The sequence below is a fragment of the Copadichromis virginalis genome, linkage group LG15, assembly GCF_057382275.1.
Source record: "Copadichromis virginalis isolate Kocher_CV1m ecotype Utaka linkage group LG15, C_Virginalis_male_GT1.1, whole genome shotgun sequence".
NCBI classification, from domain to species: Eukaryota; Metazoa; Chordata; class Actinopteri; order Cichliformes; family Cichlidae; genus Copadichromis; species Copadichromis virginalis.
In genome coordinates this window covers 18,226,878-18,245,746 of record NC_140632.1, presented here as the reverse complement: position 1 = coordinate 18,245,746, position 18,869 = coordinate 18,226,878, and the positions used below count along the sequence as shown (strand labels likewise).

The 18,869-nt window shown below is 39.9% G+C and overlaps 1 protein-coding gene across 1 annotated transcript in view; it reads right to left on the bottom strand.

The window, feature by feature from the left end:
* Positions 1 to 739: 739 nt before the first annotated feature.
* Positions 740 to 18,869, bottom strand: part of map3k5 (mitogen-activated protein kinase kinase kinase 5) — an 85,784-nt gene continuing 67,654 nt past the window's right edge. Inside the window, exons 19-30 of the mRNA XM_085432287.1 lie at positions 16,116 to 16,273; positions 13,165 to 13,342; positions 11,969 to 11,986; positions 11,416 to 11,593; positions 10,419 to 10,587; positions 9,891 to 10,076; positions 8,847 to 8,952; positions 4,736 to 4,979; positions 4,526 to 4,638; positions 3,257 to 3,378; positions 3,075 to 3,151; positions 740 to 1,884 (exon numbers count right to left, since the gene is read on the bottom strand). Coding sequence (XP_085288413.1) covers positions 1,824 to 1,884; positions 3,075 to 3,151; positions 3,257 to 3,378; positions 4,526 to 4,638; positions 4,736 to 4,979; positions 8,847 to 8,952; positions 9,891 to 10,076; positions 10,419 to 10,587; positions 11,416 to 11,593; positions 11,969 to 11,986; positions 13,165 to 13,342; positions 16,116 to 16,273 — 1,610 coding nt within the window. The 3' untranslated portion in view covers positions 740 to 1,823. The remainder of the gene's footprint in view (positions 1,885 to 3,074; positions 3,152 to 3,256; positions 3,379 to 4,525; positions 4,639 to 4,735; positions 4,980 to 8,846; positions 8,953 to 9,890; positions 10,077 to 10,418; positions 10,588 to 11,415; positions 11,594 to 11,968; positions 11,987 to 13,164; positions 13,343 to 16,115; positions 16,274 to 18,869) is intronic.

Sequence of the window (18,869 nt, the reverse complement as noted above, 5' to 3'; positions counted from 1 at the left end):
GTGATGTTGCAGCTCTGAAATATGGCCAAACTGGTGGCAAGTGGCATCTTGGCAGCTGCACGCTTGACTTTTCTCAGTTCATGGGCAGTTATTTTGCACCTTGGTTTTTCCACACGCTTCTTGCGACCCTGTTGACTATTTTGAATGAAACGCTTGATTGTTCGATGATCACGCTTCAGAAGCTTTGCAATTTTGAGACTGCTGCATCCCTCTGCAAGATATCTCACTATTTTTGACTTTTCTGAGCCTGTCAAGTCCTTCTTTTGACCCATTTTGCCAAAGGAAAGGACGTTGCCTAATAATTATGCACACCTGATATAGGGTGTTGATGTCATTAGACCACACCCCTTCTCATTACAGAGATGCACATCACCTAATATGCTTAATTGGTAGTAGGCTTTCAAACCTATACAGCTTGGAGTAAGACAACATGCATGAAGAGGATGATGTGGACAAAATACTCATTTGCCTAATAATTCTGCACTCCCTGTATATGATTCATATAGTAAGTCCTAACTTTTTATTGTTAACATTTTGTTTTTCTAAATGAACGACCTTTCCTCTAGATGATAAGTGCAGAAATTACTCTTTTGGAACAGAGGCAGTGCCTTTTTTATTCATTTTGAAAAAAACAAAACAGTTATTTGTGTTTAATTTACTATGGAGAACAACTTTCATTATCAGCCCCCTGCTCCCACATTTAGAGTGAATTGTTGAAGAACACTTCTAACACAGTTCCTTCACAGCTTCAAGATGAAAAGTTTTATTTTAACAATATATCACAACAATCTTGAATCAGATCTGAAACAAAACAGACACAAGGCTCACCGATTCCCCCCCAATTTCTGATGTTATGGTTTAAAATATTAATAAAAAAGTACATCAAGGTTCTTCCATATGAAGTTTGTTTGCATGTCAAATTTTTCATTACAACTTATATATTTGACTGAATGAAGCTGACACAACACAAGCAAGATAAACACAATTTTGTCAATTAAGTGAGTATGATCTATGATTTGTGATACTAGAAAATACAATAATACAGAATTAATTTTTCACATGTGCTCATTGCAAACTTGGTCCAATCTACATGGAGATTTGACTGTGTTTAGAGATGTCTTTTTCAAAGTACATAAATGTCATCCACATAGAATTATATAACACTATATTTACATAATATATTTCTTAAAAATAAAATTGTAGATTCATATTATAAAAGGAAAAGTGGAAAAAAAAAAGCATGGACAATTTAAATAAGTCTCAGTTTGAAAAACAAAAACAAAAAACAAAATAAAAGAAAAAACAAAAGCAGTACATGGAATGACATCCTTCAGATTGCTATAACAATTAAATTAAAACACATTTAAATAAAGTAGTGATAAGATAAGCAATGATAAAAATATCAGTACAGATGAATGTAGTATTTTGTATCTCAGGCCTGTATTAGAAAACGATCAGTTGTAAACGTCACATCTTGTAAAGACAGGAGAAAATGTTTTTCTTGACAGTTTTCAAGATTTCAATAATAGATTTTCCTACCAGCTGTCATTTTAAACACACCTGTAACAAAAGCTGTGCCCTGTCCATCAGGTATAACAAAACTAGTGGCACTTCTCATTAATTTTTACTTTCAAAATGACCTAATATCCAAACTCTTTGTTTTCAAAATTATAAAATACTCCAGAAGATTGTTGTGTGGGTGGAACATGGTCAACACAGCTTCTTCTCCAGGATCTTGCTTTTATAAACGCTGAGGTAAAGAGGAGTTGTTGGGGACAAAAAAAAGTCCTGGCTTCTCTGAGTGGCTGTCACCACTTAAGGCCTTAGAATAGCTTCTGCCTGTAGTCTGTGATGGCCTTCCATAGCTTACACAAGACCCCACCTCTGTCAAGACAAACAAAATACTGTTAGCTTAAAGCACACACCAATGAATATTATACCATTTGTAAGAAACCATCAGCTGTCAACCTACTTGAAAATATCATATTTTAAATGGTTTACTTTGTACTGAGAGTCAGAGGGACTCATGAGCACAGATCACACAGAGTTAAGACTGTACGATCATGAAAAGGACAGTTTTCCCTGGTCTCTGTGGTGTAATAACTAATGTTTCTGTATGACTTTATCGGTACAACATTACTTCAGTTCATCAATCTGGTTGAGGTTTGGAATTTGACTGGGCTATTGATTCCTTTCCTGCTTTTTTAGCCATTCTATTTGGGATTAAGTTTTGTGATTGGGATCATTGTCCTGTTGCATGACACAATTTCAATCAACCTGTGGGTCAGATGTGCAGACAGTAAGTTCCCCTCTAATGCAGCAACATCAGAGGGGAACACCACCCCCACCCCAAAACATACAATCACACAAAAAAGACCTAGAGATACCCTGAAGCAATTTAGTAGATATGGTGTGTATAGCTGAATGTTTGATATGACCACAGTGTGGCGCCAGATATCAAACACAACCAATAAGAACTTCATAGTAGTTTGTTTTATTCATGCTTCACTCTAAATTGAACGCAGTATAATTAGTATGCTTGGACCTGCAGTGCTGCAAAGAAACTTTAAAGAGGAGGTGAAAACTGTTGCAGTAGCAGACATCAATATTCATGTTGGTGTGACCTGTTTGAGTAATTATTCAGAGCTATTTTCATCCTAATAACATTTTAGAAGACATCGGGTTAAGCGTCACAACCTGAGCATGGCAACATAGCTACGTCCAAACCAAACTGCCCACGTTAGAACAGTATCTTACTGACCTGTGAGGTCCCTGCAAATTCAATTAAATTTTGGTTTATAAACAGATTTACAGAATTTGTGATAAATTAAGTCCTTCATAGATTAGCCTCAAAGAACTGCTGAAGTACAAAGCTGCCTTCTGAAACTTTTGTGTAAGAACAGGAAATGCAACAACACACTCCCATTATGCAACGCTCCCATCTTAACCCCCTTGTTTCTCTTCCTGTCAGGTACAAGTTTCAGCACGTATTTTGGGGACTAAATACTGAACACAAAATATGAAGCAAATATAGAAATATTTAAAAGTAAAAGAAAAAAAAAATCATTTTCTACCTCAGTCTTAAACTCTTCAGATCATCTCTTGTGACATCATGAAGGATGTCGTACAATGTATACTCCTCATTGAGTATCTAAAGAAACAAAGTGGAGAAAATTACATTTACAGAAATGTTTTTCTTTACTTGCATCATCCTAAAAAGGGCTTTGTTAAAACAACAAAAAAATCAGAGACCCACCCTGTCTATGGCATCCTGGTCAGCACCGTAACGTGTCAGCCAGCTGGTCAGCTCTGGGTCGTCACGTCTCTCTGCAGGTTGGCTCCTCTGTCCCTCCAGGTCATGCGAAGATGTGGGGGTGTCTAACAGAGTAGATTTTGAGAACACTCCATAAAACAAACATTTAAACATTAACAAAACAACCAGTTTAATGACAGATCAAACATGCCGTACACACAGGAAGCGCATGTATCAGATGGACATAGCTGCTGGGTCTGGGCTTTAATCATCGTTCTTTCAAGTGGCCAGCTGGGGGGATAAAGTAAGAATGCACAGAAATCTATGAGAAAGTATTGTGCTTCTGTTTTGGTTTTCACTTCAACAAGTAGTTTCCTAAAGAGTTTAAGTGTTTTTGGACATAGCTACCTTTTGATTGACACTCTGCTAATGTATCGTACGAGAAAAGAAACCAGATAAGACATTAAAACAGATAAAACTGAGGCTGTGAAATAGAAGGTGAACAAATAAATGATGTCCCGGTGGTTAGGTCCATATTTCACAGCAGCACTCATGTGGAACTTTTTGCCATGATTGTTTGCTTGTAAAGCAGCTTGTAAAGGTGTAACTGTTGCAGTAACAGGATATGCTGCTTTTTCTCTACAAAAAAGCAACCTTGTTGTCACAAGTCACAGTCACTATCGCTACAGCTTTGTGCAATTGTGTAAACTGAACATTTAATATTCTTAAACCTCCTTAAATGTTGCTTTCAAGGTGACGCGTACTCTTATTTGGTCAGATAAAAGCCTCTGTATAAGAGAAATGGCCACAGTGGATGACAATATCTTAATTTTAGTGTACTTTGCCTAATAATTGAGATTGTTTAAAGCTGCTCTACTAATTTCTTATAATGAGTTTTACCCTTACAGAAAAGCAACCATCATCAGTGGATATCAACCCCCCCATCACCAGCTCGGAGTTGGATATTGGAATAGCTGATCAGACCAGCAAATTAGAAGTCACTTAATTTACACCTCCGGTATGTGATAAGAAAGCTTTGTTCATGTGCATTGTTCCTGTCATGGCTTGTTTAATTTGTTTACTGAACTAGAGGGAAAAACTTTTAATTAACATTGGCTCTAGGAAGTATAAAGTACATTTTGATTTAAAAGTCAGAAGTGAAAGTCGAGTCTGTTCAGTGAGAAATAGCTGGCTTTAAAAAGTAAAGACAGACTAAAAATACCAGAAGCAGCAAAAGGAGTGTGAGAAAGTAATTCAGACTAAAGTAGAGACCTTCAGGCTCAGTTCGCAGCTTCAGTAGTCTGATCTCTTGCTCTCTCTCATCCAGCACTTGTTGCAGGATGGACTGATACTCCCTCTCCTTCTCCAGCAGCTGTTCCAGCAACCTGGAATAAAACAGAGAGATGCAGGTTAAAACGGATAAACTATGGTTAAATGAAGAAGTCCTATGCTGTTGTTAACGGCCTTCAACCAGATGCCTACCTGCTGGTCTCCAGCTTCATCCTCCCTAGCTCCATGCTCACAGAGCGCTGTGCATTGTGGGATTCGTGGGAGACGGTGGAGCTGAGTGTGCTGACTCCCGAGGTAGCCACCGTGTCATCGTGAGCGGCGCCAGGAGGCGCCCGGCTCTGGTGCGTGGAGGTTCTGTCCGGCTCGCCGTCATCATCGATGTCCTCCTGATCGGCTGCATCACTTTCTGAGGCCAGACTGAAGTGAGGCCTGAGTTCTGCATGCAGAGAGAAAGAATCACTTTTAGAGGAAGCCCTGTAATAAAAGTGATCATGAGAGGTTGTCTGAATTGTTAATTCCAGAGACTGGAATCAGTTGTGTTTATTTGATTAACACAATGCCGTTTCATTAAAGTGCCCAAATGTGAAAAACTGAGGCTTATTGTTGAAATTGCACTTTCTATTTTTTTTCTCAAGATATTAAAAGAAAACATATCAAGAAAGCATTCTACTTTTTAACACTTTTTTTAACAACAATATTTTTACTGTTTCAGCCCCTTAAGAACAAAGTGGGCTCTGTGTAGCCAAAGAACTAAAATGAGCGAAACACCCCTGGATTGTTTCAGACTGTTTCTTTACCAATAATTTGTTTACTAAAATGAAAATGTCAAGATTTTCTGTTTCAAGTAGTCACTCAGATTTGCTTTCCACTGTTATCTGTTGGTTCCTTCTTTTTCACCTCAACTTAGGTAACAGCTGTTAACTTTAACCTCATTTAATTGATAATTTCCACCACAAGGAGACGCAAAGTGCTGACTCTGATGAGTAAAGCTGTTTGTGTCAGATATCATTTAATACCAATACTGATATTTTGCATCAGTATTAATAATGCATTGAAAAGGGATTTGTACACCATATTGCTGTACACACACACACACACACACACACACACACACACACACACACACACACACACACATATACATACATACACACATATATATATATATATACACACATATGTATATATATATATATATATATATATATATATATATATATATATATATATATATATATATATATATATATATATACACATATATATGCCATCTTTAAGAAGGGGGACCAGAGGGTGTGTTCCAACTACAGGGGGATCACACTCCTCAGCCTCCCTGGGAAAGTCTATGCCAGGGTGCTGGAAAGGAGAGTTCGTCCGTTAGTCGAACCTCAGATACAGGAGGAACAATGCGGTTTTCGTCCTGGTCGCGGAACACTGGACCAGCTCTTTATCCTCTCCAGGATACTTGAGGGTGCATGGGAGTTTGCCCAACCAGTCTACATGTGTTTTGTGGACTTGGAGAAGGCATTCGACCGTGTCCCTCGGTGTGTCCTGTGGGAGGTGTTGCGGGAATATGGGGTGTCTGGCCCATTGCTACGGGCCATTCGATCCCTATACAACCGTTGCAAGAGCTTGGTTCGCATTGCCGGCAATAAGTCGGACTCGTTCCCGGTGGGTGATGGGCTCCGCCAGGGCTGCCCTTTGTCCCCGGTTCTGTTCATAATTTTTATGGACAGAATTTCTAGGCGCAGCCAAGTGGCGGAGGGCTTTCGCTTTGGTGGCCTCAGAATCTCATCTCTGATTTTTGCAGATGATGTGGTTCTGTTGGCTTCATCGGGTGAGGGCCTCCAGCTCGCACTGGAACGGTTCGCAGCCGAGTGTGAAGCAGCGGGAATGAGGATCAGCACCTCCAAATCTGAGGCCATGGTTCTCAGCCGGAAAAGGGTGGAGTGCCCACTCCGGGTCGGGGATGAGTTCCTGCCCCAAGTGGAGGAGTTCAAGTATCTCGGGGTCTTGTTCGCGAGTGATGGGAGAAGGGAGCCGGAGATCGACAGACGGATTGGGGCTGCAGCTGCAGTAATGTGGACGCTGCACCGGTCCGTCGTGGTGAAGAGGGAGCTGAGTGTAAAAGCGAAGCTCTCAATTTACCGGTCGATCTACGTCCCTACCCTCACATATGGCCACGAGCTGTGGGTAGTGACCGAAAGAACGAGATCGCGGATACAAGCGGCAGAAATGAGCTTCCTCTGAAGGGTGGCTGGCCTCTCCCTTAGAGATAGGGTGAGAAGTTCGGCCATCCGGGAGGGGCTCAGAGTAGAGCAGCTGCTGCTCCACATCGAAAGGAGCCAGCTGAGGTGGTTCGGGCATCTGACAAGGATGCACCCTGGGCGCCTCCTGGGTGAGGTGTTCCAGGCATGTCCCACCGGGAGGAGGCCCCGGGGCAGACCCAGGACACGCTGGAGAGATTATATCTCTCGGCTGGCCTGGGAACGCCTTGGTATTCCCCCGGATAAGCTGGAGGAGGTGGCTGGGGAGAGGGAGGTCTGGGCCTCTTTGCTTAGGCTGCTGCCCCCGGCCCCGGATGAAGATGGATGGATGGATATATGTATATATATATATATATATATATATATATATATATATATATATATATATATATATATATATATGTATGTATATATATATATATATATATATATATATATATATATATATATATATATATATATATACATATATATCCATAGGTCCCTCACCCCTATGGATGCCCCAGAGACAATCCAGCACATAACAGCAGGGTGCAAGATGCTAGCAGGCAAGGCATACATGGAACGCCATAACCAAGTGGCCGGCATAGTGTACAGGAACATCTGTGCCGAGTATAACCTGGAAGTCCCGAGGTCAAAATGGGAGATGCCCCCAAGGGTGGTGGAGAATGACCGAGCTAAGATCCTGTGGGACTTCCAGATACAGACGGACAAAATGGTGGTGGCTAACCAACCGGACATAGTGGTGGTAGACAAACAGAAGAAGACGGCCGTAGTGATCGATGTAGCGGTTCCGAATGACAGCAATATCAGGAAGAAGGAACACGAGAAGCTGGAGAAATACCAAGGGCTCAGAGAAGAGCTCGAGAGGATGTGGAGGGTGAAGGTAACGGTGGTCCCCGTGGTAATCGGAGCACTAGGTGCGGTGACTCCCAAGCTAGGCGAGTGGCTCCAGCAGATCCCGGGAACAACATCGGAGATCTCTGTCCAGAAGAGCGCAGTCCTGGGAACAGCTAAGATACTGCGCAGGACCCTCAAGCTCCCAGGCCTCTGGTAGAGGACCCGAGCTTGAAGGATAAACCGCCCGCAGGGGCGTGCTGGGTGTTTTATATATATATATATATATATATATATATACACACATATGTATATACAGACGGATATATATATATTAGGGGTGCAACGATATTCGTATCGATATTGAACCGTTCGATACAGTGCTTTCGGTTCGGTACGCATATGTATCGAACAATACAACATTTGTAATTTATTTTATCAACTTTCCTTCTGACGATGCGCTCAGTGAATCTGTGTTCGACTACTCCGCCTAGGCTGCACTGTCCAGCGCAGATCCACTGAGCGTTCAACACAGACAGCATAGTCAGAAGGAAGAGCGCAGGGCAAGCTAGCGAGACAGAAGTTAAGCTCTCCTTATATATATATATATATATAACTAATATCTGGTACTGATACTGATACAGAATACTTCCTATGGGTTATGAGTAGTGAACTTTGTTGTAACGTATGATAAGATCTCCACTCGAGTGTGTTTTTAAAGATTCAAACTTGATAATGAAGCAAACACCTGAACATTGTTGGTTCTTTGTTACAAAACACCATTACAAAGGTGGAAGAAAACAAAAATAGCGCTGGGTGTCTGTGACATAACTATAGCTAAATTTAGCACTCATCCCACTGACTATTGATGTTTTATGAGTTTAATTCTTTGGTGAAAACAGGAAATAATTTCACATTGTAGATCTGAAACTCTCTTGAACCACTTTACACAGTTCAACTAGAACTTCTCCTCATTTCAATCTGGGCCTATAATCAGCTAAACATAATATCTGCCCTGCATGAAACTCAGGTGTGTAATCCATTCAAGTTATTGCCCTTTTACTTCCTGTCTTTAAATAGGCTGTGAACACACACAGGCCTGCGCAGCAAATGCCCTCCTCCTGTATCAGTAGTCGTGCCCCGAGGGAAGAGTCATAACTTATTTACTGGTGCTCTGCTCGAGACACTGATGATCCTACCTGGCACCAGGATCGTGATGGCAGTCTGCACAGCCTTGCGGATGATGTTGTCCAAAGCGAACATCCAGTGAGGCTTGATGTTGTGGTTTCGCAGCACTTTGTTCACCTGGAAATGGAGAGGTTCACACTCATGAGAGCACGTTTTACAATGTTTTACCTATTAGTGATTCTACACTTAAAATAAAAATGAGTTCATTCGTATTTGCCTCACAGATTTCATTCCAAGAATTGTTCTTAAGAGAATTGTTTATACTTCATTTTAACTTCTGCCGCAATAACTAAATATCCCCAAAGGGATTTTTAAAGCAGCCTACTCTTCATGGCATTATTAATATTTGCAGTCACGCACTGTGAAGCTCTAATTTTTTTGCAGCAATGACCAACAGGAGGCACCAGAGCTTCATCTACCAGCACGATTACACAATCCCACTTACAAATATGAAAACAACCACTCGCTCTGTGCCATTTCATCTGCATAACTGCATTTCTGAGGGGGAGAGCAGATGAGCCTTTTAACATTATGTGCAATTACTCCTGACAGATCTCTCCCTTTTATCGCCTCACTTAAAGGTTACAAGTATTTCCACAGTCATCTGTCTAATCTCTGAGCAGGAAGAAAAGCAACAAGGCAGCCCGCAGCTGTCTGCAGCCCATTTCAAATGACAACAATTACACTGTTCAGAGCCTTTGTTTTATGCAGCGGCGAGAAGCACCTTTGCCTTCAAATGGGTACTTAATAACAGGAAATCAGAAAATAATGAGCCTGTGAGGAGAATTACAGCAGCAAATCATCAATGTAGCAGTTCAGGTTTGTGACCGCTGTAGACTAAAATTTGATCCTTACTGTGGGTAAGCTAAAGACACTTGGTTATAAACTAAAAAGCTGCAGCAAACACAAGACATGTTTTATTGATTTGGGTTATATTTCATATTCCAATTATGATCAATTATTCATGAGCCCAGTGGGATATCACAGATGAAATGTAGCTGAAATTCATTGGATTGACCCAGTATCTTTTTCACGGTATTTCTATTAGCACTTACAGCATCCTGGAAGCCGAACAGCATAATCTGCAGTTGACTGATGGCAGTGCTGTCAAAGTCTAGCTCCAGCTTGAGCTGAGACAGGGTGTTGGCGATGATTTTCCTGTCTGCCATCCGAACAAAGTCAGCAAGACTCACCACAAGGGTGGAGATGTGCTGATGTTTTAGCTTCATTTCCTCTGAGCCCTGAGGTAGGAGGCAAGCGGGGAAAGAAGAGATGAAAATGGTGGTTTAGGTTTACAACAGGAGCTTCCAACTCCAACTTACTAACATCCCTATCAGATAGACTTAAGAAATTTTTTCCATGTTTAAATTATTTTAGTACAGTTTAAAATTTGTTTAATTGTTAGTAATTCATTTGAGTATCCCTTTGGCTATTTGGTCCCTTCATTTAATTAACTGTAACAGCTGAGCTAATCTTTCCATGCACAGCCTGGCTACTGCACTGGAATGCCTGTGAACAAGTGTGTGTTGTTGAACTTGTAATGTACTTCTATATCCATCTATTCATTCTCAACGGTTTCCAACCTGTGCCAGGGCTTCCATCAGGTTGGCCACCACCTTGGCCTGATCTTCAGTAAGGATACGGTGCAAGGTAGCTCGCCTCTCGCTGTCTTTCCGAAGCATAAAGAAGCCCGAGTCCTTCTCATCAGGTGATGGAGGGGCACTGTGGTCCTCGAAGTTCTCCACTGGAATGCTGAGTAGAAAAAGTAGAAACCCCATTTGAATTTTTTGTTCCTTCTATATGTACAGGTTGCTGTACCCTCCCTATTGGTACTAATCAGCAAGGTTAATTAAGTATGTTTTACTGGTGACATTAAATATAAGATAAATAAGTTTTTGCATTGCTTTAAACATGAACATGTTTAAATTTAAATCACTGTAGGACACAAAAACCCAGGAATGAAAGGAGGCGGAGGCGAGCTTCAAAAGCGAGTGAATCCCCAAAAACTCCCTTTTTACAATGTGCAAGATTACAGCATAAATAAAGACATTCACGACCTGATACTGAAATGGTTTTGTTTTCTGTTGCTGATTTTAACCTTTAAAACAAGTGTACAGGTGGTGAAATCTCATATTATTTTGGATTTTTAGGGGCGCAGCCACTCTGACAGACAGAAGCATTTTAATTAAATTATCTGACGTCTTGCTGTGTGGTTAATTGTACTAAAAGCCCATCCGGGGAGTCTGTGATCCAATTTTGGTGAGTGTAATTCTAGCACTTTATTTACATTTCATTTAGCACTAATTAGCAGGTATCTATGTGATGCATCCATACAGTCTATGAATAGAGCTTGATAATCGGGCTTGCCAGGCTCTGCTTGAGAAAAAAAACCCCCAAAGAGATTCAAGACATCTCAACTCAAGGCTTCAACACGTATGTACATAAGCTAATGGGTGAAGTCACGGTGACTACATTTTTTATACTGGTTTAGTCTAAATCAATACTATAGTCATAAGGCTGTAACAACAAATGAATAATTTAAGGCAAAATGACTCGTCTGAGGTGTCCAAGTTGTTCTACCTGAGAAAGAGGGACCTCTGGCCCTTGACATCCTTTTCACTGTAGCACTTGATGCTTGGCTTGAAGATGAAGGGGTTGGTGTTGAGGTCGTTGTCAGGGGAGACGGAGCCATACTCGCTGCTGCTGCTGGTGTCTTCCACTACAACGGGCACTGGCAACGAGATACTGCGGAGATACTCTAGAAGACACAGGGAACAGAAGATGGAACAAAATCGTAAAGGTGTTTGTTTGATCATCATCTAACTAAAGATTTTGCTGTATAGCAGCATGCTTTCTGTCTGTTATGGTGTTTGTGTGCAACTGATCAAATAGATTACAAAACATATTCAAGCATTTGGGAAACCATCTTGTTGTTTACTCTCTATCTTGAATCCTGGCAAAAGGGCAGAGTCGTACAAGGCAGGTAGCTGCCACCAAGAGAAAAATGTAAACCGCAGCCCAGATCCTATTCAGTAAAGCAGGGTGATGTTTCATGGAAATGACATCTAGTTTATAAAGTACTCCCACTAGTGGTAAATGTGTCTGAAAAAGTGCAGAGAGCAAAATTACTCACCTGATCCTGGTGTCAGAGCTGCAGGGAAAAACAGAAAATATGTGTCAGCAGTTAAAAAAAGAACAAAACAGAAAGCAGGGTAACATTCAAAGCATGCAGAGAGGCACAAAGCTTCTTTCTAATCTTCTGCACTGCTGTGAAGGCACATGACTGATGCCGTGGGGTGAAAACCCAACAGGAAATGACTATTTTACAATCCAAATAATGAAGGATGCGCCTGAAATTCTTAACACTTAAAAAACGGTTTTGGCACTAGATGAATCTAGTAATCACTACAAACAAAGATTTTTGATACTGGAAGCTTTCTGGTTTCTGGTTGTAGCCACTAGTATTACTACTGAAGACTATTTGCTTTAAAGCTTAATCTAAAGAGATACTGTTTGTTACCTTATTAAAATTTAGACGACTTTATAACAATAATAATAGAATAGCAACAGAATCGTCAATAGGATATCCACTATTCATTTATTCTACACTGAAAACTCCTAAAAATGGCTGTTGCTCGATAGGCTTTGAATGGGGAGTTTCTTTTTCCCCCTCTTAGAGCACTACTTGAGGTGGTTGATTTTAGCAGTGGGGAAGATCATTATGAGGTTCATGCCATTCCCTTATCAAGGCTGTAAGTAAGTAGAATTCTGCTACATTCCTGGAAGTCGGAGATACCTGCAGCCTTCGATAAGTGGCTGAAGGAATTAGGAAATTTGTTACACTTAGAGAAAATGATGTCAAACAAAGCAGGTCTCTTTCAGAAACTTTGTTTACCATTCTGACTGAAAAGTTGAAGTCACTTTTTATCGGTCTTACGGATTAACAATGTCACAGTTTTATAATAATGTGTTCTAGTTTGTATGTGAGCCTCTGCTATTATCCAACATAGGGATTAAGGTAACTCCCCCTCCTGGATTCTCACACTCTTGTTGTTTTAAACAGATAAGTCCTTGTTGTGGAGCTTTTATTGTGCATACAGTATATAATCATTTCTCTTCATTACTCGTAATGCTATAATTGCTTCGCTGGTCTCTTGTCTGCTTGGCTCGGCGCTTGTAGTGAAACTGAGAGTGAAGGAGATAAGAGAAACTAGCACGACTGCAAAGCAAAGAGTCTCAAACTTTCCTGAAATAAAACGAGTTATTTAAGTTATAGAGGGGATAGTCTTGGTAATAATGTTATTGTCATGTAGCTATGCTCTGATCCACCTGTGAAGCTGCCCTTGCTCTTCTTTTTTCGGCTGGTGACGGTGAGGAACTCATCGGTGAGCAGGTCGAGCGCGGTGGCACGTCGGTCCGGGTCGGGCTCAAAGCAGCGAAGGATAAAGGCTTTAGCCTCTGGTGACATGGACTCTGGGATCTCTGGATGGATTTTAAACATACCCACCTGCACAAGAATGACATGCATGAAAGGCACTCAGAATCTATATAACAAGTTTAAAGAAATGAGCATAGTGTCAGTTCAAGCAGGAGAAAAAGTCAAGCTAAGCTGCAATCCTGGCAGATCAGCTGATCTCAACGCCTGCCTACATTAGATGATGCGTCAACCTTTTGGCAAATCTCATATATGGTGTACTGTTAAATCTTTTTTAGCCTGGCCATTGCCTATTCACCTGCAAGCCACTTTGCAGCCCACTTCCACCACAACTCCTTCTTCCCTACTTAGTCCCAGTTCCCGGTTTTGTACAGCTAGCCTTGCTTCTGCTGCTCTCATAACATGCTTTTCACGCACGTGCATGGAAAGACAGGGGGTGGAAAATTTAAACAACTAACAGTAACTTCTTTTGGCTACAGTGAAACAAGTTTAAAATAACCGAGACAGTGTGAGGTTGCTGCAATGGGCAAATTATCTGATTAAGTTTAAGAAGCAAGAGCAAAGAGCAGAGCAGTGTTTACACAGTGATGTTTGAATATGAGACTATCCACGAGGCCTGGCTGTGACTTGGGGCAGCAGCTGAAAGTAACAATACTTCGAGCACAAGACTCTCATTAAAAACATGATAAATTCCTGTTGTTGATGTGCAGGAATTTAAGATTAGCAGGGAGATATCCCACCCCTTGAGAAATTCCAGAAAGATGACTGAAAGTATATCACGAATGTTTAAGAAATGCTACAATGCAGTGCAGACAAAACACAAGATCTCCTAAGAGATTTGTGACTCTACTTGCACTTCTGTGGTGATCTTTATTGATAAAATGTGATGAGATCCAAGTTTCCCCTTTCATGTTCTTTAAACTTCAAAGCATCCGAAGCAGAGCAGCATATTTAATTAAATCACATCATATGGAAAATTCCATGATTCAGAGCTTTGACAGGAGTGCTGTAATGTTTTCCAGACACCTCTTAAACATCTCTACTGCCCCTAATGGGCCACACATAGCTTATAACAATAATTCACTGTACAGAGTGCTTTAAATTTCCATCCAAAGCAAATGCACGTGTAAACTGAGTGGTTAACAAGATCCAGCAAAGACACACCCGCACAGAAACTAAAGGCCCACTGTAGAAGTTCCTCTTACGGAGCTATGCTTTTGTTTGCATTCAAACAAATGTTCGTGCACAGACAGTATTTGTAGTTTCTACTGGGCTTGGTCAGATTATAGCCTGCAGGTTGAAACCAATGCAGGTGCAGAATGACTCTGGTTTTGTTTTCATAAAAAGAGGGAACTGATAAGCATGCATGAAAGACTGGTGGTTATTTTGTTTGTTAGTTGACTTCTTTACGTTGAGCACCTTTCTTTTAAGACATGGAACATAATTCTGTAATAAAAACAGATGTAATGGACACAATGTACTCTGTATATTAGCTGTTTATATGTACAATAGGTTTCCATAAACAGCCCTGGGTGTGCTGGATGGTTGGCAAAGGTTAAAGCATGGTACATGGTGTCATGCTGGAGGCATGAAGTCATAAGGTAGGGTTTTTCCAAAGAGAACAGACACAGTTATATATAGTTTTCCACCTCTCCTTACTTCAGCTGAACAAACAGTTTCTCTTGTGATCTCTCCCTACAAGCAGACACTTGATGGTGTCATGTTTAAGTCATGTGATAACAGCTGAGTCACCTTCTTTATTAAACAATGACATTGCAATATGATAAAAGCTGCAATTATCTACTGTTTGTGCTCTGAATAAAGGGGTTTTAGTTCAGTTCTTGAACTCTGTTACAGTCGTTTTATATAGTTCACAGTTCAAGAAATCAAATTTATCTTAACGTGAACTTTGATCTAACCAATCACGTCATCGAGTGTGTGAAACAAACTGTTATAGATACCTTCAATCTCCCTTTACGCCAGCTGTCTTCCCCTCTTAAACAGAAGGAATAAAAAGCAGCTGTGGGAATGAGATGACCACATTTGTTCTTACTGACATCATAAGTATTTAAAAAAGCCTAAAATGGTACCATTACATAAGGTCAGAGAACAAATACTTGAAATTATTTGAGCAAAGGGTAAACGAAAAACTAAATAAACTTGCACTGAGAAAAGAAAAAAGTACTGGTCAGTTTCGGTGTTTTCAATTAGTTTCCTCTTGTATCCTGACTTCGAGTTTAAACATAATATTTACTTGTATGACTTTGCAGTTTTTTTGTGGGTGGATTTATTTTTTTTATTAGCTCATACAAGACTTTTATCCTAACAGTACTACAGGTTTAAGATAAGATAAGATAACCTTTATTAGTCCCACACGTGGGAAATTTGTTTGGCTGGTGCATAATTGACAGCTACTGGTATTAGGAGATTTCTTGATCAGCAGTTGCATAATGCTAATGAAGACATTACTCAGAAATGTAAGAAGAAGAGTTTTCAGTCTTTCTCTTGTAGAAACAAACCCTCTTTCAGTCGTTTTTAGTCATGGTTTGAAAAAGACATAGATAGGATATCATGCATTTGGAGCAAATGAGTAAAGCTGATATGCTAATAACACGTGATGGCAAACTATTTGCCCTGTCATACTGGATGTCTCAAGGGTGCAATTATCAGCTCTCAAACATCCTCATATTTATTGACCTGGCAGAGCTGCAGCTGTTCATTGCCACTGTTTTTGAAAGATGCCGTTATGAAAACAGCTGCTCGCCAGACTTCTACTTTCAGTTTTCTAAAATTAGACATCTTACCCAGCAGGATATTGGGATATGTCGCTGTTCAAATCTCTCACCTTGAACATGGCGGCCTGTGGTTCTCCCAGTTCATAGAAAGGTGGCTTCCCAGTGGCCATCTCTATGATGGTGCAGCCAAGGGACCAGATGTCTGCTGGTTTGCCGTATCCCCGTGGGCCCTTGTCTATAATTTCAGGAGCCATGTATTGCAATGTGCCTGAAAAATGACGCACAAAAAACAATAATAAACACATAATGAAAACTCAAATTCAACCACTCATTTTTTAAGTGTCAAACAAATGAAACAAAAACATTTCAATTAGTGAGCATTAGAGGAGGTGGTGGGTGGATTATGGGTATAAAGGTTTTGAAACCCAGACTGAATTTGTGACGCAAATATCTAATTCGCTCCTGTTACTAATAGAGCATTGCTAGAATGTTGTAAAAGTGCAGCAACTCAGCGTATGAATGTCAACAAACTTGGACAAACCACAGAGTTATGCAACAGCTATAAAGGGAACGAGGAGGGAACGCTTCATTATTATGCTAACTAAAAGGGACACTGCTGGTATTCTCATGGTGAAACGTACACTTCAGCTGAGAGGTATACCAGATTTTAAATGATTTATTTCTTGCTTATGTAAACAACATGTGTGTAAATATAGCATCAATGATAGCTGCTCAGTTTATATCATTATATAATGATATGCTAATTAGTCAGCCTCATTTTGCTTATGTCAGTTAGCCTTGGTGTCAGATAAAAACAATGTTTAAAGATAGTTCAAAGGGTCAGCAATACCAGTTTATTTTATTGTTGTTCATGTCCTAATCAATCTCTTAAACCTGCATCCAGCGCAACTGCCTGGGATCATTTTCCACCACAACCTCTGTCTTTTAATATCACAACACTCTTACTTTACTCCCAATCAAATAAGAGTTAATGAACCAAATAATTGAGCAACTCAGTCATGGAACAATTAAATAGTTCAAGTATTGACTATAAGTTTCCTAAATGTGAGGGAAAGGCAAACAATAACCTTGATTACACCCAGTTTAAAACTATTTCTTAGACTAACCATCTCTTGCAGAAAAATGTGCTTTTGTTGCTTATTTTGTTCCCTCCACTATTGTTCCATGTACATCCCCAATAGCAAAGAATTGGGACACTGTAAAATGTAAATAAAAACAGAATGCATTGATTTGCAAATCTAATAAATCAATATATATATATATATATATATATATATGTATTTTTTTTTTTTTTTTTTTTTTACAAAAGAACATGAAGCATATCAAATGCAAAGTGTCTCAAAAAGGACAATAGAAACTAGTACTAAAAACTAACCAGTACTACAAAGAAACAGCTGAACATTCTCCAGCTAATTGGGTTAATTGGTAACAGCTCAATAACATGACTGGAGTTTCTCAGAAGCAAAGAGGGGCAGATGTTTTGTGGAACAATTTCAAAATTATAACAAAGACTTCAAATATCTCATCATGTAAAGTACTAAATATTATCAGAAAATTCACTGATAAATCTCTGTGTGCTTGGCACAATGCTGAAAATCAATATTAGACGCCTGTGATCTTTGAGCCCTCAAACAGCGCAGCATTAAAAACAGGCATGACTCTGACATGGTGACTATGATCCAGAAACACTGCTGCCTTCTTTGGGCTCAAAATGATTTAAAACTGACTGAGGCAAAGAGGAAAACTGCTGTGTGCTCAGATGAATTGAAATTTTAAAATCTTTTTGGAATACATGGACGCAGCGTCCTCTGTACAGACGAAAAGACTATTCAGCTTTTTTAGAACACATTTTAACAGTCTGCACTTACAGTATGATAGAGGTTCATTAGTGCCTATGGAAACGTCAGTGTGCACACCTGCAAAGGCACCATCAGTGCTGAAAGGTATATACAGATTTTAGAGCAACATATGCTCCAATCCCAGACGTCTTTTTCAGGGAAAACTTTACATATCTCAGCAAGACAATGCTAAACCTCAAACTGCATCTATTACAACATCATGAAATGAAAAATATGACAAGAAAGACCTAAGACTATTAAGCAGTTTGAGTGCTATATCAGATAAGAATGAGGCCAAATTCCTCTCCCAAAGGTCTGGCAGCTGTTCTCCTCAGTTCCCAGATGTTTACAGATGGTTTTTATAAGAAGAGAGGTACACTGGTAAACATAGCCATATCCCAACTTATTCCCGTGTTTCTCAGTTTAAACATTTGACATGTTTTCTGTGTTTTATTACGAATAAAATATGGATTTTTGAGAATTGCAAATCAATGTGTTCTTTTTTAATTTACATTTTAAAAAGGGTCCCAACTTTTTGGGAATTTGGAGCTTGTATAACACTAATGATGAAATCCCTGTTGCTGTTGGTAACTCTTCCGGTTTGCACTGCAGAGCTCCAACAAAAACTACTAAAAATAACTTTCATCTGGCTTTTGTTTTTTTTGATCATATTCATAAACCGATAATGTCTGTGTGAGGTAAAAGTAGCGTCAGCAGGGTTGTGAAAGAACTGATGTAAATGCCAAAAATAGCTTCAATTTGAGCTAACAAAAAGTGATGACACAATTCCTGCAAATTGCCAATCAGGTTAGAAAAGATTAAACGAGGCTTATGGCCTTATGTGAGAAACAGCAACGAGTTTCAGTGTTGTCAGTTAATCACAGCTCAGTCCAAAGCAACATTTTCAGGTCCACACTGAAGGGAGTCTTTTGTTCTAATAATAGCCTGCAGGCTGCTTATCCGCTGCTTTTTAAAGCTCGTGTACTGAGCTAAAAACAGGCGAGC